A 22,179-nucleotide genomic window follows, 5' to 3' on the forward strand; every position below is an offset into this window, starting at 1 on the left:
TGTGAAAGTCCCACACCGTCAGCAGAGGGAGATGACTATGGCCCCAGTTCAGGAAGGCAGTTAAGCACATGCTTAAATTCATCCTTATTCAGGAAAGCACTTAAAAGTGGGCTTCACATTGATCACGTGCTTAAACTTAAGCTGATGCTGAGGGCTCTGTGGACTAAGGAGGCTTTTTGGAACAGAAACCCATCTTGTCCATACATGGGAAACAGTGAAACTGATTATACACCACATGCTGGCAAATGAACAGAGTAAGGAAACTGAATAGAAGAAGGACAGTCCCCTCCCTCCATTTAATATAGTTCAGATACAGTAACCTTCAGTGTCACTGTTTACACTAATATGTGCACGCGTGTTAAAGAGAAGTATGATTGTCAAGTTTGCACAATCTGGTTTTTTTAAGCCAGTCTCTAGTTCTGATGGTTGCTGAGGAAAGCTGGGAAATACAATCTGTGTGCACCCTGCAGACTCAGGAACCAGAAAGCAAATTAAAAGAACCCAAACTATGATGGGGTTTTTTTGGTCAGGGGAGGCAAGGATGTTTTTTTTGGCTCATGATTTTTAAGTCAAGCTTATGATTCTGGGGGGATTCTGACTCATGATTTCGGAAAGCCTGCAGTTGGAGATAGTATGTTTCAGCCAAGCAAGTTGCTTGGGAATGTCCCATCTGTGCCGCTCTGTCATGCAACTAGCCTCTGTGCCTGGCTTTAAAACTCCCACTTCATCTGCCTTAATCATACAATTCAAAGATGTCTTCAAGCTATAAACCAATTAATTAAAACTTTGTCCTCACAACAAGGAGCTGCAAGATGACTCTACACTTTAAGTGTGGTCTCAGCTTCACTCCAGGACTGCGGACTAATCCGATATAATCAAATATCAGGTATTAGGAATTAATAAACATGAACCGTTTCACAGGACACTGCTGTTTGCTTTCTATTTCCCCCCTTTAGCTTTCTTGTTCAGCAAATCTCCGCTATGTTGTTGTTTTTGTTGCCCACCCTTGTAGTGGTTAACATAAGGAAAAAAGCTGAATTTGACCACATCCTTGAGGATGTCAAGCATTTATAGTTTTATTGGTTTAGAAGCTTACTAAATTTAAACAGAAGCATTAACATAGCCTTCGGTTCTCTTGACAGTTATAAACTCTTCCTTGGGGGGATTTCTGTAATGCTGTCTAATCAGCTTAAGGAGTTAATTAAACAGCTGTCACTTAGCTTCTTAATTCTGAGACTTGATGCTAAATAAGATTTTAAATTAGTTATGCATGACTGAGGCATGGATTCTGTGATACAGCTAAGATGGCTTCCAGCAGAAGAGAAGGAGAAGCTAGACCTCATTTAAATAAACAGCAGTGGGATTCTGGGTGACACCCAGATTAATGCTCTGGAGACTGATACATGGAAAATCTATGAGGAAAATGAGTGAGTACCAGTGAGTGCCAAGTAAGACAGTTTTAAGATGAACTATTCATTCTCATTTGGTGGCATGTACTTGACCTTAAGAGGTTTTGATAACTGTTATTCTCTTCCCTTGTACAGTCTGTAGACATTAAACCCAAAGGCTGAGATACCTAATAAAAACAGTAAGGAACATATGTGTGTCACAAAACAGGTGTCAAATATGGATAGTTTCCTTTAGTTTAAACAAATTGAGATTGAGATCTGGCACTCTGGCAATAAGTTATAGTATTTCAATGACCATTTAATGCTTCTTTCCTTTGTTTGTATAAAGAAATGAAGCACAGCAGATGTATTGAACATTAATATGTTTATTCATATGTATCCCACATACTAATTTCTGTTGTGAAATAACTGAAAGCTCTTTAAAAAATCAGTATGTCATTTAGAATTCCGATTCCGTCCTCCAACTCTGAAAATCAAGAGCCAGTTTCTGTGCTCAGATGTAAATCCAGAGTAGCTCCATTGAAATCAGAATCTATATATTTAAAACACCATTTCCAGAGCTCATATTTCAAGCTTCCTTGTATTTTGCTGCTTGTCCTCAGAGCTAAAGGCTGTGTGCTGCAAATCAGCTCAAGTTATTTTGAGGAAACATGCCTGTGGGTCGCCTTTGAAAAAAAAACTGGTGCCTTGTTCACGGTTGCTTGTGGTATTGTGTGGCTTGTAAGGGCAAGGGGGAAAGGCTACTAAAATAAATTCTTAAATCCTGTTGAAGTGCTTTTGGAAGGGAATGTCGATGATCACCGCTTTGTACTTTAATATGAAACAAAGTGGCCCTATTATGAATCCAATGCAGAACCTCAGACATTAAGCATGAGTCAGTCGTCTGCTTGTTTATTCAGGTAGTCATATGAAGACGACCATTTGGCTGTAAGCGTAGGGCAAAGGAAGAGCTACCGGGAGGAAGGGGAAGAATCACAAGATTTACAAAGATGTTATTCCTTTCTTTCAGTGTAGTAATTATAGGGCAAATGGCATCCTAAGGGAAATTAAGTTGCAGGGACACTGCCAGTTACAGATGGGCAACTAATAGGCATTCACGTTTGCCTTTCTGGTTAAAAAGATGGTTGCTGTGTGAAGCTTCTCAATGTGTTTCTTCTGGAGGAGTTTATAACCTCAGTGGTTTGATATGAATCTTACTAGATATGCCCACTCCCATTATGGGGAGAGAAATCCTTTCATAGGCTATTATCATTTTATTTATTATTGGGTTTTGGTGTGCCTGAATTATAGAGATGTGCACCAAAATACACTATATAACGGTTATAAAAGATCAGCAGCTTTTTACAGTTGCTCCGGGAATCAACTTTTACTGGACAGAATATTAGGATTAAGCCTTTCAAAGCCCATAAGTATTCCTAGTTGTATTCCTCTGGCATCAAGTCTCCTCTAACCCATGATGGCTGTGGACAAAGAATATAATATTTCTTCAAAAGATTCCAGTATCATTTTAGCAGCAGAAAATATCACTTTTAAATTAGTAACTGTTTTAGATTTATAGCTTACATGTTGGGAATTTGCATTATAAATCTCTGTATAGGCTAAATAAGTATCATGTTTGTTTCCTTGGAATGAAATAAATTTTTTATTTATTTTCACCATGGGAACATTAAGCCTTTTCTAGCCATTAAACAAATGACTGAAGAAACATTTTTCATAGCCCTGCTCTTTTAATTGTTGTAAATTCATTTCACACTTCTACGTTCAAATGAGAAATGCAGATCAGATATCTAAAGAAAAATTTCTCTAAGTGCATACAGGTGGAGTTGCTGAAAACTGTGCAGAAACAATAAGTTTTGGCTGCTGCAAACCGATTCTGATTATTGCTCGTTTCACTTTGCACCTCTCTTGAAGTATCAGGTGGATTTGTCTAATTTGCATTCACCAAGTGCTTTGATGCTTGCTGATGGGAAATCATGATCTTATTTTAGAAATCTTTCTTTAAAAAATTTGCAAAGTTTCTGAGGAGACCTTTGTGGTCCTTTAAAAAGTGACAATGTTGTATTGTGTCAAGCTGATAGGAGCTTGGCATCATGCAACCCATGCTTTTTTAGGAATGGACAAGCAGGCTGCTTTGAGCTGGATCTAGAGTTTGGATCAGGATCCAGATTTTGAATCCCTTGAAATCTGAGTGATTGGATCCTGAGTTTGGGGTAAAAGACAGTCTCTAAACAAAGCAAGAACCAACTTTGTTTAGGTTCTTATCCCACAAACACTTATTTTTATGCCTTTGAGTAGCCTCACTGATGGCAATGAGACTATTCAAGTGTATGAAATTAAGCACATGCATCCATGTCTGCTGGAACGTAGTCTTTAAACTGTAAGGATACAGTTGGAGTAGGGGCCAGGGTCTGCCTGCATTTATACAATACCTAGTGCCATGGGACAGATCCAGCTGGTTGTCTTGGGCAGGGGCAGCAGGTATCACAGGCTGGGGGAGGGCCTCCCCAAACAGTCAGGCATGGCCCCTCCCACGCCCCCCCTCCCACTCTTCCCTGTGCTGTGGCCCCGGCTCAGGCTGGGGCTGGGGTGGCGAGGCCCGCCCGGTGCTCTGGGGCTAAGGGTGCTCTGGGGCTGGGGCCGCACTGCCTGCCCTCCTTGTGCATTGGGGTCGGCAGGTTGGGACCACGCTGCCAGCCCAGTGTTCCGGAGTGCGGGGGGGGGGCCTGGCCTGGGGATGGACCAGTGGCCGCGGTGCGGGGCTCTGGGCTTTGGCAGAGGGAAGAGAGGCGTGGAAGAGGCTGGGGCTCGGGTGGAAGGGGCGGGGCTGGGGGCTACCCTCCTTCAGCCAGTGGTTCATAGTCTGCCTGTGTCTCTGGGTTATTAAAAGATAACACTAATACTTGAAACTCTACCCAAAACTCGGTCCAAATCTAAACTACCAGTGCATTAGATTAACTTTGTTTATGCTGCTTTTCATTTTTACATTCCTTTGCCAGAACCTCTCTGGTGAAATCCATAACAAGAGGCTGCTCCCATGTTTTTCTAGCTCACTTGAGTGTCAGAAGTACCAGAAATGTTATGATGCTGTCTATGTTCATCATATTCCAAACCATTGTTTGCAGACCAAAGAGAGTCAGATATGGTTCTGATAAGCTTTAGAACGGCTAGCTGCTTCTCTGAGCAAACTCATGAACATTTTGAGGTTCGTCCTCCACTAGCTGTTAACTAGTGTGACAGAGTTCCTCCTTTGGAGGGTCCTGCGCTTACTGGCGGATTTACTTGCCTTGAGGATTCACAGCAGCCCTCAGTTTGGCCACCTTCTGTCACTCTCCTGTAGCCATCTGGCCTGACCCTGTCACACTGGGGACAACTTTTCATTTTGAGCAGCATATCTCAAAATACAATTTAGATGGGGCTACTATATGGTGGGTGCATATTTGGCTGGATAACCATACTCAGAGAGTAGTTATTAATGGCTCCCAATCCTGCTGGAAAGGTATAACAAGTGGGGTTCCGCGGGGGTCTGTTTTGGGACCGGCTCTGTTCAATATCTTCATCAACGACTTAGATGTTGGCATAGAAAGTATGCTTATTAAGTTTGCAGACCATACCAAACTGGGAGGGACTGCAACTGCTTTGGAGGACAGGGTCAAAATTCAAAATGATCTGGACAAATTGGAGAAATGGTCTGAGGTAAACCAGATGAAGTTCAATAAAGACAAATGCAAAGTGCTCCACTTAGGAAGGAACAATCAGTTTCACACATACAGAATGGGAAGAGACTGTCTAGGAAGGAGTATGACAGAAAGAGATCTAGGGGTCATAGTGGACCACAAGCTAAATATGAGTCAACAGTGTGATACTGTTGCAAAAAAAGCAAACGTGATTCTGGGATGCATTAACAGGTGTGTTGTAGACAAGACACGAGAAGTCATTCTTCCGCTCTACTCTGCGCTGGTTAGGCCTCAACTGGAGTATTGTGTCCAGTTCTGGGCTCTGCATTTCAAGAAAGATGTGGAGAAATTGGAGAGGGTCCAGAGAAGAGCAACAAGAATGATTAAAGGTCTTAAGAACATGACCTATGAAGGAAGGCTGAAAGAATTGGGTTTCTTTAGTTTGGAAAAGAGAAGACTGAGAGGGGACATGATAGCAGTTTTCAGGTATCTAAAAGGGTGTCATCAGGAGGAGGGAGAAAACTTGTTCACCTTAGCCTCTAATGATAGAACAAGAAGCAATGGGCTTAAACTGCAGCAAGGGAGATTTAGGTTGGACATTAGGAAAAAGTTCCTAACTGGGGTAGTTAAACACTGGAATAAATTGCCTCGGGAGGTTGTGGAATCTCCATCTCTGGAGATATTTAAGAGTAGGTTAGATAAATGTCTATTAGGGATGGTCTAGACAGTATTTGGTCCTGCCATGAGGGCAGGGGACAGGACTCGATGACCTCTCGAGGTCCCTTCCAGTCCTAGAGTCTATGAATCTATGAATCTCATTAGTCAGATTGTTTGCAAAAGCTCATTATAAACTTTCCTTCTCTATATGGAGTTCCAGCAAGGGCCTGCACTATACGGTACAGACTAGAGAGATCAGGTCACTCACATACCAGTTCCAGCTTAATACTAAGGCCTGGATCCTGCCAACGTAACTTTATTACCGTGAGTAGTCCTGTTGAAATGAAGCACATGCACAAGGGACTGCAGAAAGAGGGCCTAAGGTCTTGGTTCTACAATTCTTATCTGTGCCTAGTAGCTGTTCCATTGGCTGTGGTGGGGCTACTGGTTAGGGGAAGCCTCCCCGCCCCCAAGTGGATATAAGGTTTGCAAAATAGAGCCCTATCTATACAGTATGCAGGAGACTCTCAGTGATGCCTCAGATTAAAGAAAAAAATTAAATCATCTGAATATTTTGTTGTAAACCTCCCGAAGATCCTGGTTGCCAGAAAAATATGTTCCGTTCTGAGAGCAATCGTATGCCCACGACTGCTGGGCCTCATGCTGCAGGCCGGCGGTCCTTAGAGTCATTTACCTTTGTGTGACTTGTAATTTCAGAATATCTGAAGGGTTTGGGGACTGGTTGGGGGATAAGGAGGCCTTTCTTCTTTACCGTTCTTTTTGTAAAATTCTATTTCCCGCTCCCCTTAAAGATCATGAGGTTGCATGGGCAGACTCTGGCAAGGCAGCTATCAAAAGACGAGGAGGTTTTTTTCCTTCTTTAGATACTGCTTTGATCCCAGATAAAGTGTCTGTTCCTTAAAGAGTGTGAAGAGCCTTTTTTTATCCCCAGCCTTTAGATGAGAGAGATCCAGTGCTTCCCCTCTCTCTACCCCAAGAGGCAGCAGGGGGAGTCATTGTCTTCTGACTACGTGGTTTCAATCTTACTTTGTTTCCTTCCACAAGTGAAATCAAGTCAGGCTCAGAACCCATAGCATGAGCTATTTAGATAATGAGAAGTTAGCACTCGCGGGGCGGGGGGCTTTGGAAGCCTTTAGTTCATAAGAACCAGTTGAAATCAAGGAGCTCTTGTTCTATGGGATATTCCTTTATTCAGAGGCCTGGTTTTGAAAAGCTTAAAACCTCTCCAGGAATGAGCAGCGCCTTGTAATTAGGAATGGAAGAAAGCAGGAGCCAAATTGTTCTCTCTGTTTCCCTTAGTGTAAATCAAGGATAACTGCAGAGAAGACAATGAAGTTACGCCAGGGTAACCAAGAGCCCAATTTCGTACTGTGTTTCTGAGTCAAAATGTAGTCATATAATCTGAGCCGCAATCCTTAAATGTATAAGTAATGCAGCAAGCAGGTAATAGTCCTTTTGGAATACATGTGGCAATAGTGATATAATAGTAATACTATTCACTTATATAGCTCATTTCATGTAAAGAGCTCAAAGCACTTTTCAGACAGCTTTACTTTTTGAGATATGTATTATCCCCATTTTACAGAAGGGAGACTGAGACACAAACAGATGAAGCAACTCGCCCAAGGTCACATGGCAAACAAGTGGCAGAGTCAGGGTAGTTTCCAGCCTCACCATCCCAAGCTCTAAGAACGAGACACATTGGTTCTGATTCTCCAGTGCCCTGCTCTCTTTGTAATCACTTACCCTTGATCTGATTGATTGCATTTTAAATTCTCTCTGCAATGGCATAACCAACTATGCAAAGTGGAGAGCAGTGGAGACTGAGGCTCATTGCCTGTGTTTATACAGCCCTAATTACCACAGTATCGGAGCACCACACAGTGCTTAGTGTATTTAGCCTCACAACACCTCGATGAGCTATGGAAGTACTATTGTCCCCATTTCACAGATGGAAGACTGAGGCACAGAGAGGTTAAGTGACTTGCCTAAGGTCACTCAGGAAGTCTTTGACAAAGCAGGAAATTGATTCCGGATTTCCTATGTTCTAGACTAGAGCCTTTTTACCACTGCACCATCCTTCCTCTAACTATGTGAGCACTGTTTTCTCTGAGGTTTTCATAGAACGTCCGTGGCTACAGAATACAGCCTGGAGCAGGGCTCCAATGGTTAAAGGACAAGGCTTAAAACATGGTGGTACTTTCAGGTGACCAACAGGGCTGTTAACTGAAATCAGCATGAAGAGGTCTCCTAAAGTAGCCACTGATAGATACTGGGTACTTGCATGCTCATACTGTGTGGAATCTCCTCCAGATGACATCCTCTAATAGCTGACTGATACTCACTGAGTGGCAATCAGGGAAGGGGGAGAACCCTAACAGCTCTGATGACAAAAGAAGTTTGGCACCAGAACTTCGCTGGACAGAATTAGGGCAACTCTTGAAGCACAGAGCTACTGCCATACATGTGCAGCTGTATGAGAGGCAGCTGCGTTTAGTGGATAGAGCACTGGACTGGGAGTCAGGAGACCTGGAAGCTATTTCTGGCTCTGCCACTGGCCAGGTGTGTGATCTGAGGAAAGTCACTGCCGCTCCGTTTAAACTGTCCATTCTCAGGTACTGTCTCTCATTCTGTGTACTGCACCTAGCATAATGGGTCCCCAGTCTCAGGTCGGAGCCTGGCACTACTATAATAGAAATAATAAATATCAGTAATTAAATAATGAACACTGGGTTAAAGAAGGGGGCATTCTGAGTGATGGGATCTAGCACTCATCCAAGTCAGACCAGACACATTGCCTCCTCCATATATTGCTGACTCATACTATTTAAAGATCAGGGTACCAGAACCCGCTCCTCAGCCATCCCCAAGAGAATGATTTTGTTCTTTCTACCTCATCAGGCTGGCTAGACCATTAAAAACTGACCTCTCATTAAAACACCACACCTGGCTAATATCATACAGTGCTGCATTGCTACAGTGTTCTGAGCATAGCTATTGAGTTCTATAAGGAGAGATCTGACACATGTAAATGGAAATCCTGGCCCCACGGAAGTCAATCCCATTGTCTTGCAAGAGGTAAGGATTTCACTCCTAAGGGCTTGTCTACGCTACCCGCCAGATTGACGAGCAGCGATCGATCCAGCAGGGGTCGATTTATCGTGTCTAATATAGATGCGATAAATTGACCGCCAATCGCTGTAGCGTTGACTCCAGTACTCCACCTCAACAAGAAGTGCAAGGGGAATCAATGGGTGAGCGTCTCCCATCAACACTCCGCAGCGAAGACACCGCAGTAAGTAGATCTAAGTATGTCAACTTCAGCTATGTTATTCACATAGCTGAAGTTGCATAACTTAGATCGAGCTCCCCCTCGTTAGTGTAGACCAGTCCTAAGTGTTACCTTCCACTTGGTGCAACTTACTCTACACTTGTCACATCCTCTGTGCCAGCAATTCTTGGGAGGTCAATTGAAAATTAACACAAGCTTCATTTTTGAAAGGCTAGGTGAAGAAGAGGAGAGCTGGTGTCTGGTGACAGAAATGTAGGTGAGGAGGAAACATCTAAACCAAGGATTTGTTGTTTGGTCTTTTAGGAAGCTGAGATCCTGAACACAGCGATTCTCACTGGGAAAACTGTGGCTGTCCCTGTCAAGGTGGTCTCAGTGGAGGAGGATGGAACTGTGACTGATCTTCTAGAATTCGTGGAGTGCAGATCGTCTGATGAAGACGTAATTAAGGTGAGAATCTATCATTTAATTAAGGGAAGGCCACATCCCTGCAATAAATGCTGCCAATAGTGTTCTCTGACATGCCTGTGTGGCTAGTTTCATCCTTTCCTGAATATCCTTCCGTTAAAAGACAAAGAATTATTATCATTGTTGTAATGTATAGGCTGGTGCACTGGGCCTGTTAAAACACACAGAAAACCCCAAATCTCCACCTAGCATCTTGGGGTGTGTTTGTCAAAAATAAAAAAACAGATAGGGAGGACAGTGATTGACAGGGCACAGCAGGGTCCTAACTACACCCCTGCACCTGAAGGTCTATCTTAGCTCTACACCCACAGACGATTCATCTACGTTGGGATGACTCTATCTTGGCTGGCTATGCTGGCTTCAGGGCAAAGTTAGCACAAACTCTGATGCAAGGGAGACTCTTTGTATTTGCGTAACTTTCAGTTCTCTCCCCTTGGTGTAAATCTGGAGTAGCTCTGCTGGGGTTAATGGCATTCCAGCATGGTAAAGGCGCAAGGGCTAAATTCTGCTCTCAGTTCAATGGGATTGAATCAGTCAGTGGGGCTACACTGGGGTAACTGACAGCAAAATTGGTCACTGAATGGCCAGAAGACAGTGAAAGAAGGTTTGTGTATTGTTAAGTGTAACTGACACCCCCTACCCTCTTATTAGCCATTTCCTCCTGTTTCATCCCTCTCTTCCAATCCCGCAGTGGGTGTATCTACACTGCAGCTGGGAGCAACGCTCCCAGGACAGATAGACGGACCTCTTGTAATTGGGCTCGTACTAGTGTGCTAGACACAGCTATGTGGACAGTGCACCACTAGAGGCTTGGGCTATTCACCCAGCTCAAGCCCACTTTACTCCCTGGGTCCACGCTCAAGTGGCTAGCTCAAGCCTCCCCTGCTGCGTCCAGACAGCTACGTTTAGTGCATTGACACAAGCTCACCAGTGGAAGTCCGTCTCCCTGGGTTGTGCAGCTCACTCCCTGCTGCAGTGTAGACATACCCACTAAGGGACTGGAAGTGGAGCTGTACCCAGTGAGTTACACCAGATTAGGCTCAGCTCAGACTTGCTTGTGCTGTGTAACTCATATTACTCTTCACATTTTCTCTGCCCCCTTGTCTCCAGCTGAAGTTCATTTGATTTCTTGATCATTCCTAGCTCCTCTGCTTGAAGGGAAAGTAAACATATGTATTAAAATGGAAAAAGCCTTGAGAAATGCATCCAGAGATGGCAAGTGCTATGAGCCTTATTCTGCTGAGGACCGTAAAATGAAAATGAACCTCCGTGTGATGGGAGGAAAATTGTTTTGCAAATGAAGTGCCTTCCCACTCATAGGTGTGATTTGGAAGAAGAAAGAAAAAGAAAAAAATTGTGACAAATAAAACACAAACACTTACACATGAGAAATTACCCAGTACGTATGATGTCTTCATGAGAGAAACACACTGAAGCATGATCCAGTTTCTTTTGCCACTGATCTCTAAGTATGGTAACCTGACTTCCAGGACTTTCTGCCTCAGGGGACTGGTCCTCCAAACCTTTGGGCATGTGTATCACTTTTCACACAGGGAAATGACACACAAGTGTAAAATGACTCACATGGTTTTCAGGATCAGTTCCCAAATGTGTAAGAAAAAAACGCAGCTAATAAACTCTGCACGTTCTACATCCCTTCAAGCCAGGTGGCATGTGTGTCCCAGTCAAATTTTCACCTCTGAGCTGAGGACACCATGTGACCCCTGGAGTTCAACTTTTCCTTATTTCAGTTCCTAGTGCTCAGCACTCACAACTGCTCTACTTCAGAATAAAAGCAGCCTGAATTCATTCTCCATTCCTTTTTTTTTTAATTTTCACTCACTTAACCTACCAGCAAATTGTTAATGCTAGAAATGATTTAAAAAAAAAAAGAACTAGATAAATTCATGGAGGATGGATCCATCCATGGCTTTTAGCCAGGATAGGGAGGGATGGTGTCCCTAGCCTCTGTTTGCCAGAGGCTGGGAATGGGCGACAGGGAATGAATCACTTGATGATTACCTGTTCTGTTCATTCCCTCTGGGGCACCTGGCATTGGCCACTGTCGGAAGGCAGGATACTGGGCTAGACGGATCTTTGGTCAGACCCAGTGTGGACATTCTTATGATTGCCTCAAGACGAAAGGTTCAGATCTGGCTTTTGAACATAAAATTAGATGATCCTAACAGTCTTCAAATCTGTAAATCTATCTAGTGGACATCTCAGTCACAGAGGTTTTGATCATGAAAGGTGCCGAGTACCCTCAACGCCTGTTGACTACAAGCCCAACTCTAGAACAGTTACTCTTCTGGCTTTAATGGGGATTAAGCACCTCACAGGAGATAGTCAGATTGGGCCATATTTTTTTTTCTCATGGGTGCACAAGCCTCATTATGCATATACTGTAATGCACGGTGATGTGCTATAAAGAGTTGTAGATTTCACCATCAGCTTTCTGCAGGAGTGAAATGGCCATTTGGTTTATTCAGTGTGGAGTAATACAGCTATGAAGACTACAAGTTTTTAAGAAACTCGGCTTATCCCATTTGGTTGGTATCTGTTAATGAACAAGGGAGGACAATGATAGACAGTGCTGTAGAGAGACAATGGTGTGAGGTGGGTACAAGAAACCTAATAACAGAATGACAACAATATGGGTTTGTCTGGAGTTTGCCATTATCACCTCAGACACTTACAGCTGGCTGTCCTTAAAGATAGGCTTCTCTAGAGGAGAAAATGAGAGAGCCAAAAATTAGAGTTAAAACCAGGCCAACTAAAAGCAAATTCTTTTGTGAATCGAAAGTTGTTGTTTTTTTAAAATATTTTTAAACCTAACCCTTAATCAGCCAACAGGCCTCAATCACTATAGGCCTCTCCCTGAGCTGGTATAAATCAGCCTCGTTCCATTGACTTCAGTGGAGCTGTGCCAGTTTACACCAGTTGAGGATCTGGCCCTGTGTGAAATTTTCTATTGTATTCAGCCAAAGGTTGACAGGAACATTGCGCTCTCTCAGCTGCTCATTTTCCCATTTTAATTTGGATGCAAACACCAGCAGGAAATTTTTAGCTCCAAATCTACCATCTCTGGGCCCCATTAGCTGATATGTCTTTCCTAGTGGACATCTTGTAGCATTGAAGTGAGACTGAAAGCTCCATTTTGTTCCAGTGGTGCACACCAGCAACTGGAGGCTTTGCTTAATATTCCTTGACGTGCACCCTTAAGACCAGTGCAGGTAATCAAATGTTACTGTCAGAGGAACAACCTGCTGAGAGCTTCAAGTTTACCTCCAAGTTAAGGAGGGAAGTAACAAGGTAACTGAAAAGCTTGAAATGCATAGAGCTGTAGATGGTGAAAAGTGACTTTTGGTAGCTATATTTCAACTTTTCTGTCATGGGATTGTAACTAGAGCTGTACAAATAACTTCTGTTTCAGGTCAAGCAAAATTTTGTATTTTGATTACATCAAAACATTTCATTCACCCTGTGATGAAACTTTTAAAAAATTGTTTTAATTAAATTGCAGTAAATTTAACAGTAAAAAGTCATTTTGAATGGAGAAATCTAAATGTTTTTATTAAAAAAATGGTTTTTAAATAGTCAGGGTTTTTTCAGCTGAAACAGTTTGTCAAATTCAGCACAAAGTCAGAAAATGTTTCAGCTGGCCAATTCTGTACTTTTCAGTGAAAAAAGTTTTGGCTGAAAAACTTCGCTTACCTCTAATTGTAACATTTACACCTATTCTACTTGTCTTAAGCTACTTCATCTTCACAATAATACCTTGTACAGAAGATGAGACCAAGCAATTTGAAAGTCCAGCATGTTATACGTTTCCTTTTTAAAATCTACACAGAGTTTCCATTTATCTTAACAGCTGCAAACTCAGCCATCATGCTGGTGGCTTCTGATTGCACATGCCTTTCTGTCTCTCTTAATCCTCTTTTTTTCCTTCTTCTGCAAGATCCTTCTGAGTCTGGTAAATCTGCCTCTGATTTAAGAAATGGATTTGTTTAATGTAGGTTCAGAAAGAAAAATTACAAGTTCATTGACACGTATTGCTGAGCCATTGTGGAGATCCTGGGCCAAATTCTTAGCTTATGTAAATGAAATCAGTGATGTTACATCAGTTTACATCAGCTGAAGATCTGGCCCCTCTTCCTCTGCATGGTGATATTTGTAAAGAATGTGTTTGTACTTTAAAATGTTAATAAAGAGGCAATGTGGCTAAGAATAGGTGGGTGAATGTGAAGCCACCATATCTCCTGTGCCATTTAAAACTTAGACTGGACAGTGAAATGTAGAATACACAGTGATCCTTATTAGATAGTTAACATTTACCAACCCTACTACAGTAGTTCCCAGTGTTTAGAAAATAAATAAATGCAACATCCTGACAAACAATCCTACACTGGCAGAGGGGTAGACAAGACCTAGATCCTTTTCATCTTTGATTTCATCTGAGTCCTAGTAAGTTATCATAGAATATCAGGGTTGGAAGGGACCTCAGAAGGTCATCTAGTCCAACCACCTGCTCAAAGCAGGACCAATCCCCAGTCAGATCTTTACCCCAGTTCCCTAAATGGTCCCCTCAAAGATTGAACTCACAACCTTGGGTTTAGGAGGCCAATGCTCAAACCACTGAGCTGTCCCTTCCCCCAAATGTGTTAGTGGACACATTTGTGTTGTCTGGAAAGTGCAGAGGGACCCATTGAGATTAGAATGCTGCACTAGTAGCATCATCACAGCTGAAATCTTAGAAGAGTCATTTTTCAGTAGAGGCCCGAGGAACACAGGGTATAGCTACACTGCAATAAAACACCCCAGCTGACCTGTGTCAGCTGACTCAGGTTCACAGCGCTTGAGTTGCAGCCTATGAAATTACAGTGTAGACGCTGCAGCTTGGATGGAGCGTGGGCTCTGGGATCCCTGTCTATACTGCATTTTTATAACCCCGTGACCCTGAGTCAGCTGACACAGGCAAGCCACTTGTGTTTTACTGCAGTGTAGACATATCCACAGAGACACATCCACAGCGTATATCCAAGGTAGCAAGTTTTAATGGGTCATTAATGCAAAGCACTGGTGAGCTGTGGGGTGGAATAACTCAGGGGGCTGGTAGTGGCACACAGTGACCTAGAATGTAGCCCAGTGACTGAAAATTGTTGCTTATGAGACAGACTTTGAAATAAGTAAGTGGTTGGTTCAGTTCAGTTCTTCCTATTCACAGCAGGGTCCTCATCCTTGTACTTATTTTTAAAACACCCGTGCAAATCTTTGGTGCTATGTGAATAACGAAATAATAATTGAGCAAGTGTCTGTATCCCAGAAATCATCCTTACAGCTACCACTCTTCTTAGCAAGAGACTAGGAACTGAATGGGAATAGAGACCACTAGCGATGGCCTCTGAGGCTGAGACACAGAGGTGGGGAGGGATGGGCAAGCTTGCACTGCCATTGTCTGTTCTGTAACTGCTCCAGAACTATCATGAGGGCTTCACAATCCAGAACGATCAATCTGGCAAATTCCACCAGCATTTAATTCACTTCAATTTGGACTGGGTGTGATTTTGAAAAAGTGGGGAGCCTGGGGTTAGGTTTTCACCATTCACTTAGCGCTTGTACAATGCTTTCCATTTTCCATCTTCTGTAAAAATGATAAATCTGGAACATGCCTCAAAAGAGAATCAAGTATTATGGGCTGAAGTAAACAGGATGAAATTCAGTAAGGACAAATGCAAAGTACTCCACTTAGGAAGTACAATTAGTTGCACGCATGCAAAATGGGAAATGACTGCCTAGGAAGGAGTACAGCAGAAAAGGATCTGGAGGTCATAGTGGATCACAAGCTAAATGTGGGGAAACAGTGTAACGCTGTTTAAAAAAAACAGGAAACATCATTCTGGGATGTATTAGCAGGAGGTTTATAATTGTAACCCTTCTGCCAGGCGGAGCCAGCAGCAACCAGGGCCAGGTTCAATATGTAGAGGTTCCTTTCCATCGATGCAACACAGAACTGGCTTGAGTCCGCACCCAATAATCTGGGAAAATTATACACCATCGCTTGGCGCCTTTGAGAGGCAATACTTCCCCACTCAGAAGCACAGAGTCTGAGTGTGGCAGCCAAAACTGATTATTTTGCCACCACTCTATCTGCTGAATATCTAAGCAGAGCAGGAGCAAACAGTATTTACATAAACAAACCCAAAGTCTCTCCCCCTCCCAGGGTAGCATTCATTCAGGCCCTGCTTACAAAATCAAGACAAGAGAAATAATTCTTTCACTCTACTCCATGCTGATTCGGCCTCAACTGAAGTATTGTGTCTAGTTCTGGGCACCACATTTCAGGAAAGAGGTGGACAAATTGGAGAAAGTCCACAGAAGAGCAACAAAAATGATTCAAGGTCTAGAAAACATGACCTATGAGGAAAGACTGAAAAAAAAAGGGTTTGTCTCGGCCAGAGAAAAGAACACTGAGAAGGGACATGATAACAGATTTCAAGTACATAAAAGGTTGCTACAAGAAGGAAGGAGAAAATTTGTTTTCCTTAACCTCCAAGGATAGGACAAGAAATGGGCTTAAATTGCAGCAAGGGCGGTTTAGGTTGGACATTAGGAAAAAATTCCTGTCCGAGTGGTTAAGCACTGGAATAAATTGCCTAGGGAGGTTGTGGAATCTCCATTATTGGAGATTTTTAAGAGCAGGGTAGACAAACACCTGTCAGGAATGGTCTAGAAAGATAATACTTAGTCCTGCCATCAATGCAAGGGACTGGACTAGATGACCTCTTGAGGTCCCTTCCAGTCCTACAATTCTGTTGTTATTATTGTTCAATTTTACCTATCTGAAAACTGAGACACAGAGAAATTAAGGCCCCAGTCCTGCAAAGACTCACATGTGCTTAGTTTTAAACCTGTGAGTAAATCCATAAAGTTCAGCAGGATTACTTATTTGCTTAACATTATGTGCATGCATAAATCTGTACAGGATCAGAGTGTAGGTGACCAGACCTTGGCCAAATAGTGATTAGAACTAAGAAGTTTCTGGCTTCCACAAACATCCCATAGACCTCAGTGCCTTGGTAGCAAAAACCCAGTTTCTGCTGGCTTAGTTAAACCTCCATGTATCACACTGAAAATGCATGACCGTATTTTCAGTACACCTGCTGTGCTTCAGACTTAGCCTTGTACCCAGAAACCTCATGTAATGGAGATAATTAGTGGTCAGCCTTCAGCATGGGGTTGTAATTAGAGTTTCTGTTCTCTGGGTGTTAGAACAGTGAAAACAGTAAGAAAGAAATAGCTGAATAAAAATGCCCAGCATACAAAGATTAAGGTTACAATTCTTTCTTACTTTACTGTTCCTGGGTTGTTGGGGGTGGGTTTGTTTGTTTTCTGTTTCTTTGTTTTTTTTAATGTATCCATCATTGTAACATTTAAGAGGTCAGTTATTTTCTGCCTTCTCTTTTATTCCCATATTGATTTTGTTAATAAGTAGAGATGGGGTTGAGTTAACCCTGCCCAGAAGATGAGGCTAGTCCGCTCCAGTCTTTGTTTCAGGGTTATGTTTATTACTAGCTCCTTTCATTTGGGACTTACTTCAAAGTCCTTTATAAAATTGGACCAAGTTCTTTCCTGATTTGCACCGTGTGAAATCCGGTTGACTTGAACAAGGTTACGTGAGATAAATCATAGTAGCAGATATCAGCCTGTTAATTCACCATCAGTGACGATGAATGATCATGTAAGGTGATTTGGACGACAATAATCCACCCACTACCCCCAAGGAACATGTTATCATCTCCATTTTACTGATGAGGAATCTGAGAACAAAAAGGTTGAGGGTGATTTTTTTTCAAAGGGCTTAGCATTGGCTCCCATTGACTTCTGAGGGAGTAGTGTTAGACCAGCCTTGAGTGATTTTGAAATCTTCCCATCACGGTAGTACCTCCCGGTATTTATTCTCACAAAACCCCTATGCAGCAGGACTGTGCCATTTTAGAGAGAGTCTGAGTGACTTGCCCAAGGTCACACATGATGGCCTAGTCAGAGCAAGGAATTGAATCCAGCTCTCTCAAGTCCTAGCCTTGTGCCCTAACCAGTGGACAGTCCTTCCCACGGTGGCTTGTTGGAAGTCACACAGTAAAGTGGTGCCAGAGCTGGGAATGGCACATGGATGTCCTGGCTCCCAATTTCCTACTCTAGCCCTTAGACAGTCCTGTGTCACTGAGTATTTTATACAGGGAGCAGCACTCACAAACTGACTTTTATCCAAAAATATATGATGCTTCTAACAAAGTTCCTTGAGGGGCCTTCACTTCTAGAGTAGCATGTTCTGCTTATTAAAACCAGATAAAGATATGAAAAGGAAAGTAGCTCTACAAATTCTAGTGCATGTCAGAGCCACACTCATAACAACAGAAGGAATTACAGGTGAAATGAGCTCAGCTGCACAAGGCCCTCTGTATCTCATAAGACTTATGAGAGTTTGGTCCAGATGAAGAGGCAGCACAGGGTCTATCTGCAGCTCACTGTGCTATGATGAGGTAGACTTCATGCCAGTTGCACAAGCAAAGGGTCACCCTGCAGGTCCATGGCTGAGGGATGGATTTCCCAGTGCCTGCATCTATCCTGCCCAAATTCTGATCTCTCAGGCTGTGGGTGGGTAGTGGAGTAGCGAATTTCATCCCAAAAACATTGCTTACTTTATTATCAAACCACCTCCGCAGAAACAAGGCCCAAACTGTTCAGATTTGAATAATCAGCCTGCTTCTGAGGCAAGGAATATAAGGCAATTTTGTTCCAGCCACTCGGAATGGTACTGAAAGGACAGTAATGCCTCTGACATTTTGTAAAGTCTTATTACAGAGTAATAAATCCTGCACTAAAAAACAGTGTGGTCTTGTTAGTGGCAAAAATTACCTCTCTCTAGTGAAGTGCCACACATTACTTGCTGCTCCCACCATAACTAAAGTATCTAAGCCTTTTAAAAAGCCTGACTCAGGCAGTGTTTTAAAACATTAAACTTTTAGCATCTGCTACTCCTCTTTCTTACACCAAGTAATAGAGGAGAAATTTCACCTCTGTGAAAATCAATGAAGTGACACTGGTTTAAAACCAATGGGAGAAGATAATCAGGCCCATGATTGTGAGTGGGGCTGCAGTTTGACCTTGACAGAGTGTTGCCAATGCTCATGATTTTATTGTGTCATTATAGTTGGTATTAAATCTCCAGCTCTTGGAGACATGTGATTGGGTGAGAATTCCAAGCTTTCCTTTTTCAAAAGTAATTTTTTAACCATCATGGTGGCAGATAAAAACTTGAAAACATGAAGTAAAAGTATCCTAAAGATGCAAAAAATCAGAAGCTGAATACAAGCAGTATTTTTCATTTAAATCTCATGATTTTTTAAAGACAATCTTGTGATTTTGGGGGGCCTGACTCATGGTTTTTGAATGGTCGGGGTTGGTGATACTGCAATTAAAAAAAAAGTATGAGTGATCAGTAGAGATGTTCAGAATACTTCAAATGAAACATTTTTGTGTCAGAACATGGGGTTTCATTAAATAAAAATTTTCTGTGGGGAAAGATTGGCTTCAGCAGAATTTTCTGTTGGGAAAATCAAAATGAAACATTTCCTTTTTGGGTCAGTTAGATATTAATGTCTGTGTCCATCTGAGTGTCCATGAAGTCTCAGTTCTGGGTCCCTCATGCATCAGTTCTCCTCTTTAGGCTCTGCTCCTTGACTGGACTACATCTCCCATGATGCACTGTGGTATCTCACTGTGGCTGAGGTGCCATGACACAATCTTATTAACAGCAGCTCATCTTGGAACAAAACTTTCCATTGCGGATCAACAAATGGAAATGAAACGCTTTAATTCAAGGGTGTCTAAACATTTATTTTGATCAGAAGAATTGAAATAAATAACTGTCATCTCAACCCAGTTTCAATATTCCCGAATGAAAATGTTTCTAAACTTTTCATTCCATGAAACATTTTGATAATTCATCTTTTCATCCCAACTCAAGATGAAAATAGAAGTGGGATAGAAATTCTGTTTTACAATTAACTCTAGTGATCAGAGAGGGAAGAGCAAAGCTCATGAAAATATAGTGTTAAAAATAAAAGTCACAAGAATAACTAGTGTGGTCCGACTTGATGCCATTTTTAATGGGAGCAGAAATAGATCCCTAATCAGGAAAGACAAAAAATGTGTACTGAAAGCAGAATTTGCCTTACCCTCGCAACCCGTGGCTCCCTTGGAATGAATTGAAACACTCACTGAAAGTCATCAGTGCTCATTGCAAGAAGGTCAGAGTTTACCTTGGCTCTCAATAGAGTTGCTTGACTTTTTGCAATCACCCACACACAGAAGTCTCTATGTGGCAATAATCGTGGCTATGTTTTCTTTAGAATCATGAAAAACATGGAATATAGGATGAAAGTGGAGCTGTAGCTATGATAGTACGCAGGTCAAATTCATTGCTGGCATGAGACTTCCCCTGATGTTGAGGGATTTGCCTCCACACAGGGCATCAGTGAATTTGGCCCTTTGTGACTACTTGGCAGAGACTGTATGTCCAATGCATCTGGGAGAAATAACCTCCTCTGTCCATTGATATTCTATTTAATAATAGTAAGGAATGAGCCTGATAAAGAGTAAGACAAGCTCCTTAAGGGTATCCAAATGAGCATCTCTCACTAGGGTCTCGGTAAGGAATTCCTTCCAGAGACTGACTAGTGGGGCAGGGAGCAGATAAAAAGAGCACAAGAGACAATAAACACGGTTTCACGTCTCATTAGTAGGTGATCCGAATTGTTTATGGTGAAATGCAGAAAGGCAGGTCATGGTCTTTTGTTGTTGTAAGAAGCAGGAAATGACCTAGTTTGCAGAGCGTTCAGCCAGGCATTGTCTCTTTACTGTTACTTAATTGAGAATTTCTCATTTTTCTTCCATTGAAGAGAGTGGCTGCATTCTGAGATTTTGGAAAAGGCGGTTCAGTCCCAGTGTCAGTTAGTAAGGCAGAAACTGGAGGCCTTTCTAGAGTTAGAAGACTGAGGAGGGAAAGTGTATGAACTGGGGAAAGGAGCTCTAATAGATCAACCCATCCCCAATTCTTTCAAGGGATGTAAGTCGTATTTACCTTTGACCAGGTATTACCATGGAAGCATGAGGTGACCTCATTAACATAATGATATTATGCATTTGGAAAGTACCAAAGATCACCTCTTCCCATCTCCCCTATCATTACTGGAAATCCACCGCATGGAATATGATAGTCTGATTTCCAGTCCCTCCAGAAGAAAGTAAAGCAGCATAAAATCCCCCAATAATATGGCATGAGGCAAGTCAATCCATAGATCCCACAAATGAAGATGCTCAGATACCATGGTTTTGAGGATCATATAAGTGCCCAGGCAGGCAGATTAGATTGACAGGTAGATCACCATGTTTAAGTATCACATGGTCTATGAGAAAACTTAGAGGTCCATACAGGATGAGATTTTCGAAAGTGCCTTGACTTCCAGACGGGAGTTGGGTGTCTGACTCTCTTAGGTGCTTTCGAAAATCTCACCCAGAAAGTACTGCGTCCCAGTAATGATGGAGGATCTGGAAAAGATAAATCCAAAGGTTGGTTGCCCTCTCAGAGAAAATGACAGAGCGAGAAAATGGATGGGCGGGATGAGCAGAAACACAAACTGAGCCTAATTTTCTTCTTACTTACACGGGGGTAATCAGAAGTAGCCACACTGAAGTTAATGGAGTTGTGCTGCTATAAGTGAAGGTGAATCAGGCACAGGGAATCCAACAGTACAGCTCTCCAAAGTAGGAACTTGCATTAAAGAGTCATAAGATGAGAGCCATGCTCTTAAAACACCCTCCCCCGCTCTTAAAAGTCATCACGTTCTCCAGTTACAGTGATTTGTAAAAAGAGCGTCTATCACCTTCTTTTTAAAGAGGTCATATTTATAGTGCTCTGTGCAGGCTCTAAGTCATCCTGCCAATGAGGATTCAAGACTCTTAATGCTGTTTTATTACCATGCAGTAAAATCTTACGATATGGCAGATAAATTACTGTCTTCTCAACCCAGTTTAGGATTCTTTTCTGGACTTAGTGGGTGCGATGTATCTACCAAGCTTTGTGTCTTTTGTTTATCATCTATAGGACTGTCCAGGTGTTATGTTAGCTACAGAAGGGCTCTGATATTGTTGCAATATAAACATACATGACCAGATCCTCAGCTAGTGTAAATCTGCATAGCTGCACTGACTTCAGTAGTTCTGTGCCAGTTAATACCAGCTAAGGATTTGGCCCATTGCCAGTAACTTAGCAGAGAAGCTTCTGGAGAGGCTAGGTCCTGAAACCACATCCATCACCCTGAAAATTAGATACAGGACTTGTGGGAGAGTGTTGAAGCCCACAGAGACAATGGGAGAAGCTAGGATCTGGTTGGAGATATAGGGATCTACTGAAGGAAAGGGAGCCAAGGAAATGGGATGGGGTGGGTAGGAAGCATCTAACTGAACCCAAGCCTCAAGAAATGTGCACATTTCTAGCCCACAATCTACACTCTCTTCTCCTTAATTGATGAAGGGGAGGCAACATAGTCCAATAGTTAACCCATGGCAGTGAACCTTAGGACTCCTGAGTTCTAATCCC

General features: G+C 42.4%; 1 protein-coding gene across 2 annotated transcripts in view; it reads left to right on the forward strand.

The window, feature by feature from the left end:
* The window catches only part of LOC127034557 (transmembrane protein 132D-like), a 410,372-nt gene that overhangs the window by 334,918 nt on the left and 53,275 nt on the right, over positions 1–22,179 (forward strand). For both annotated transcript variants that reach the window (XM_050923488.1, XM_050923487.1), the window contains one exon: positions 9,357–9,500. In XM_050923488.1, the coding sequence (XP_050779445.1) occupies positions 9,357–9,500 (144 nt within the window). The remainder of the gene's footprint in view (positions 1–9,356; positions 9,501–22,179) is intronic.

The sequence above is a fragment of the Gopherus flavomarginatus genome, chromosome 15 (genome assembly GCF_025201925.1).
Source record: "Gopherus flavomarginatus isolate rGopFla2 chromosome 15, rGopFla2.mat.asm, whole genome shotgun sequence".
Lineage (NCBI taxonomy): Eukaryota > Metazoa > Chordata > Testudines > Testudinidae > Gopherus > Gopherus flavomarginatus.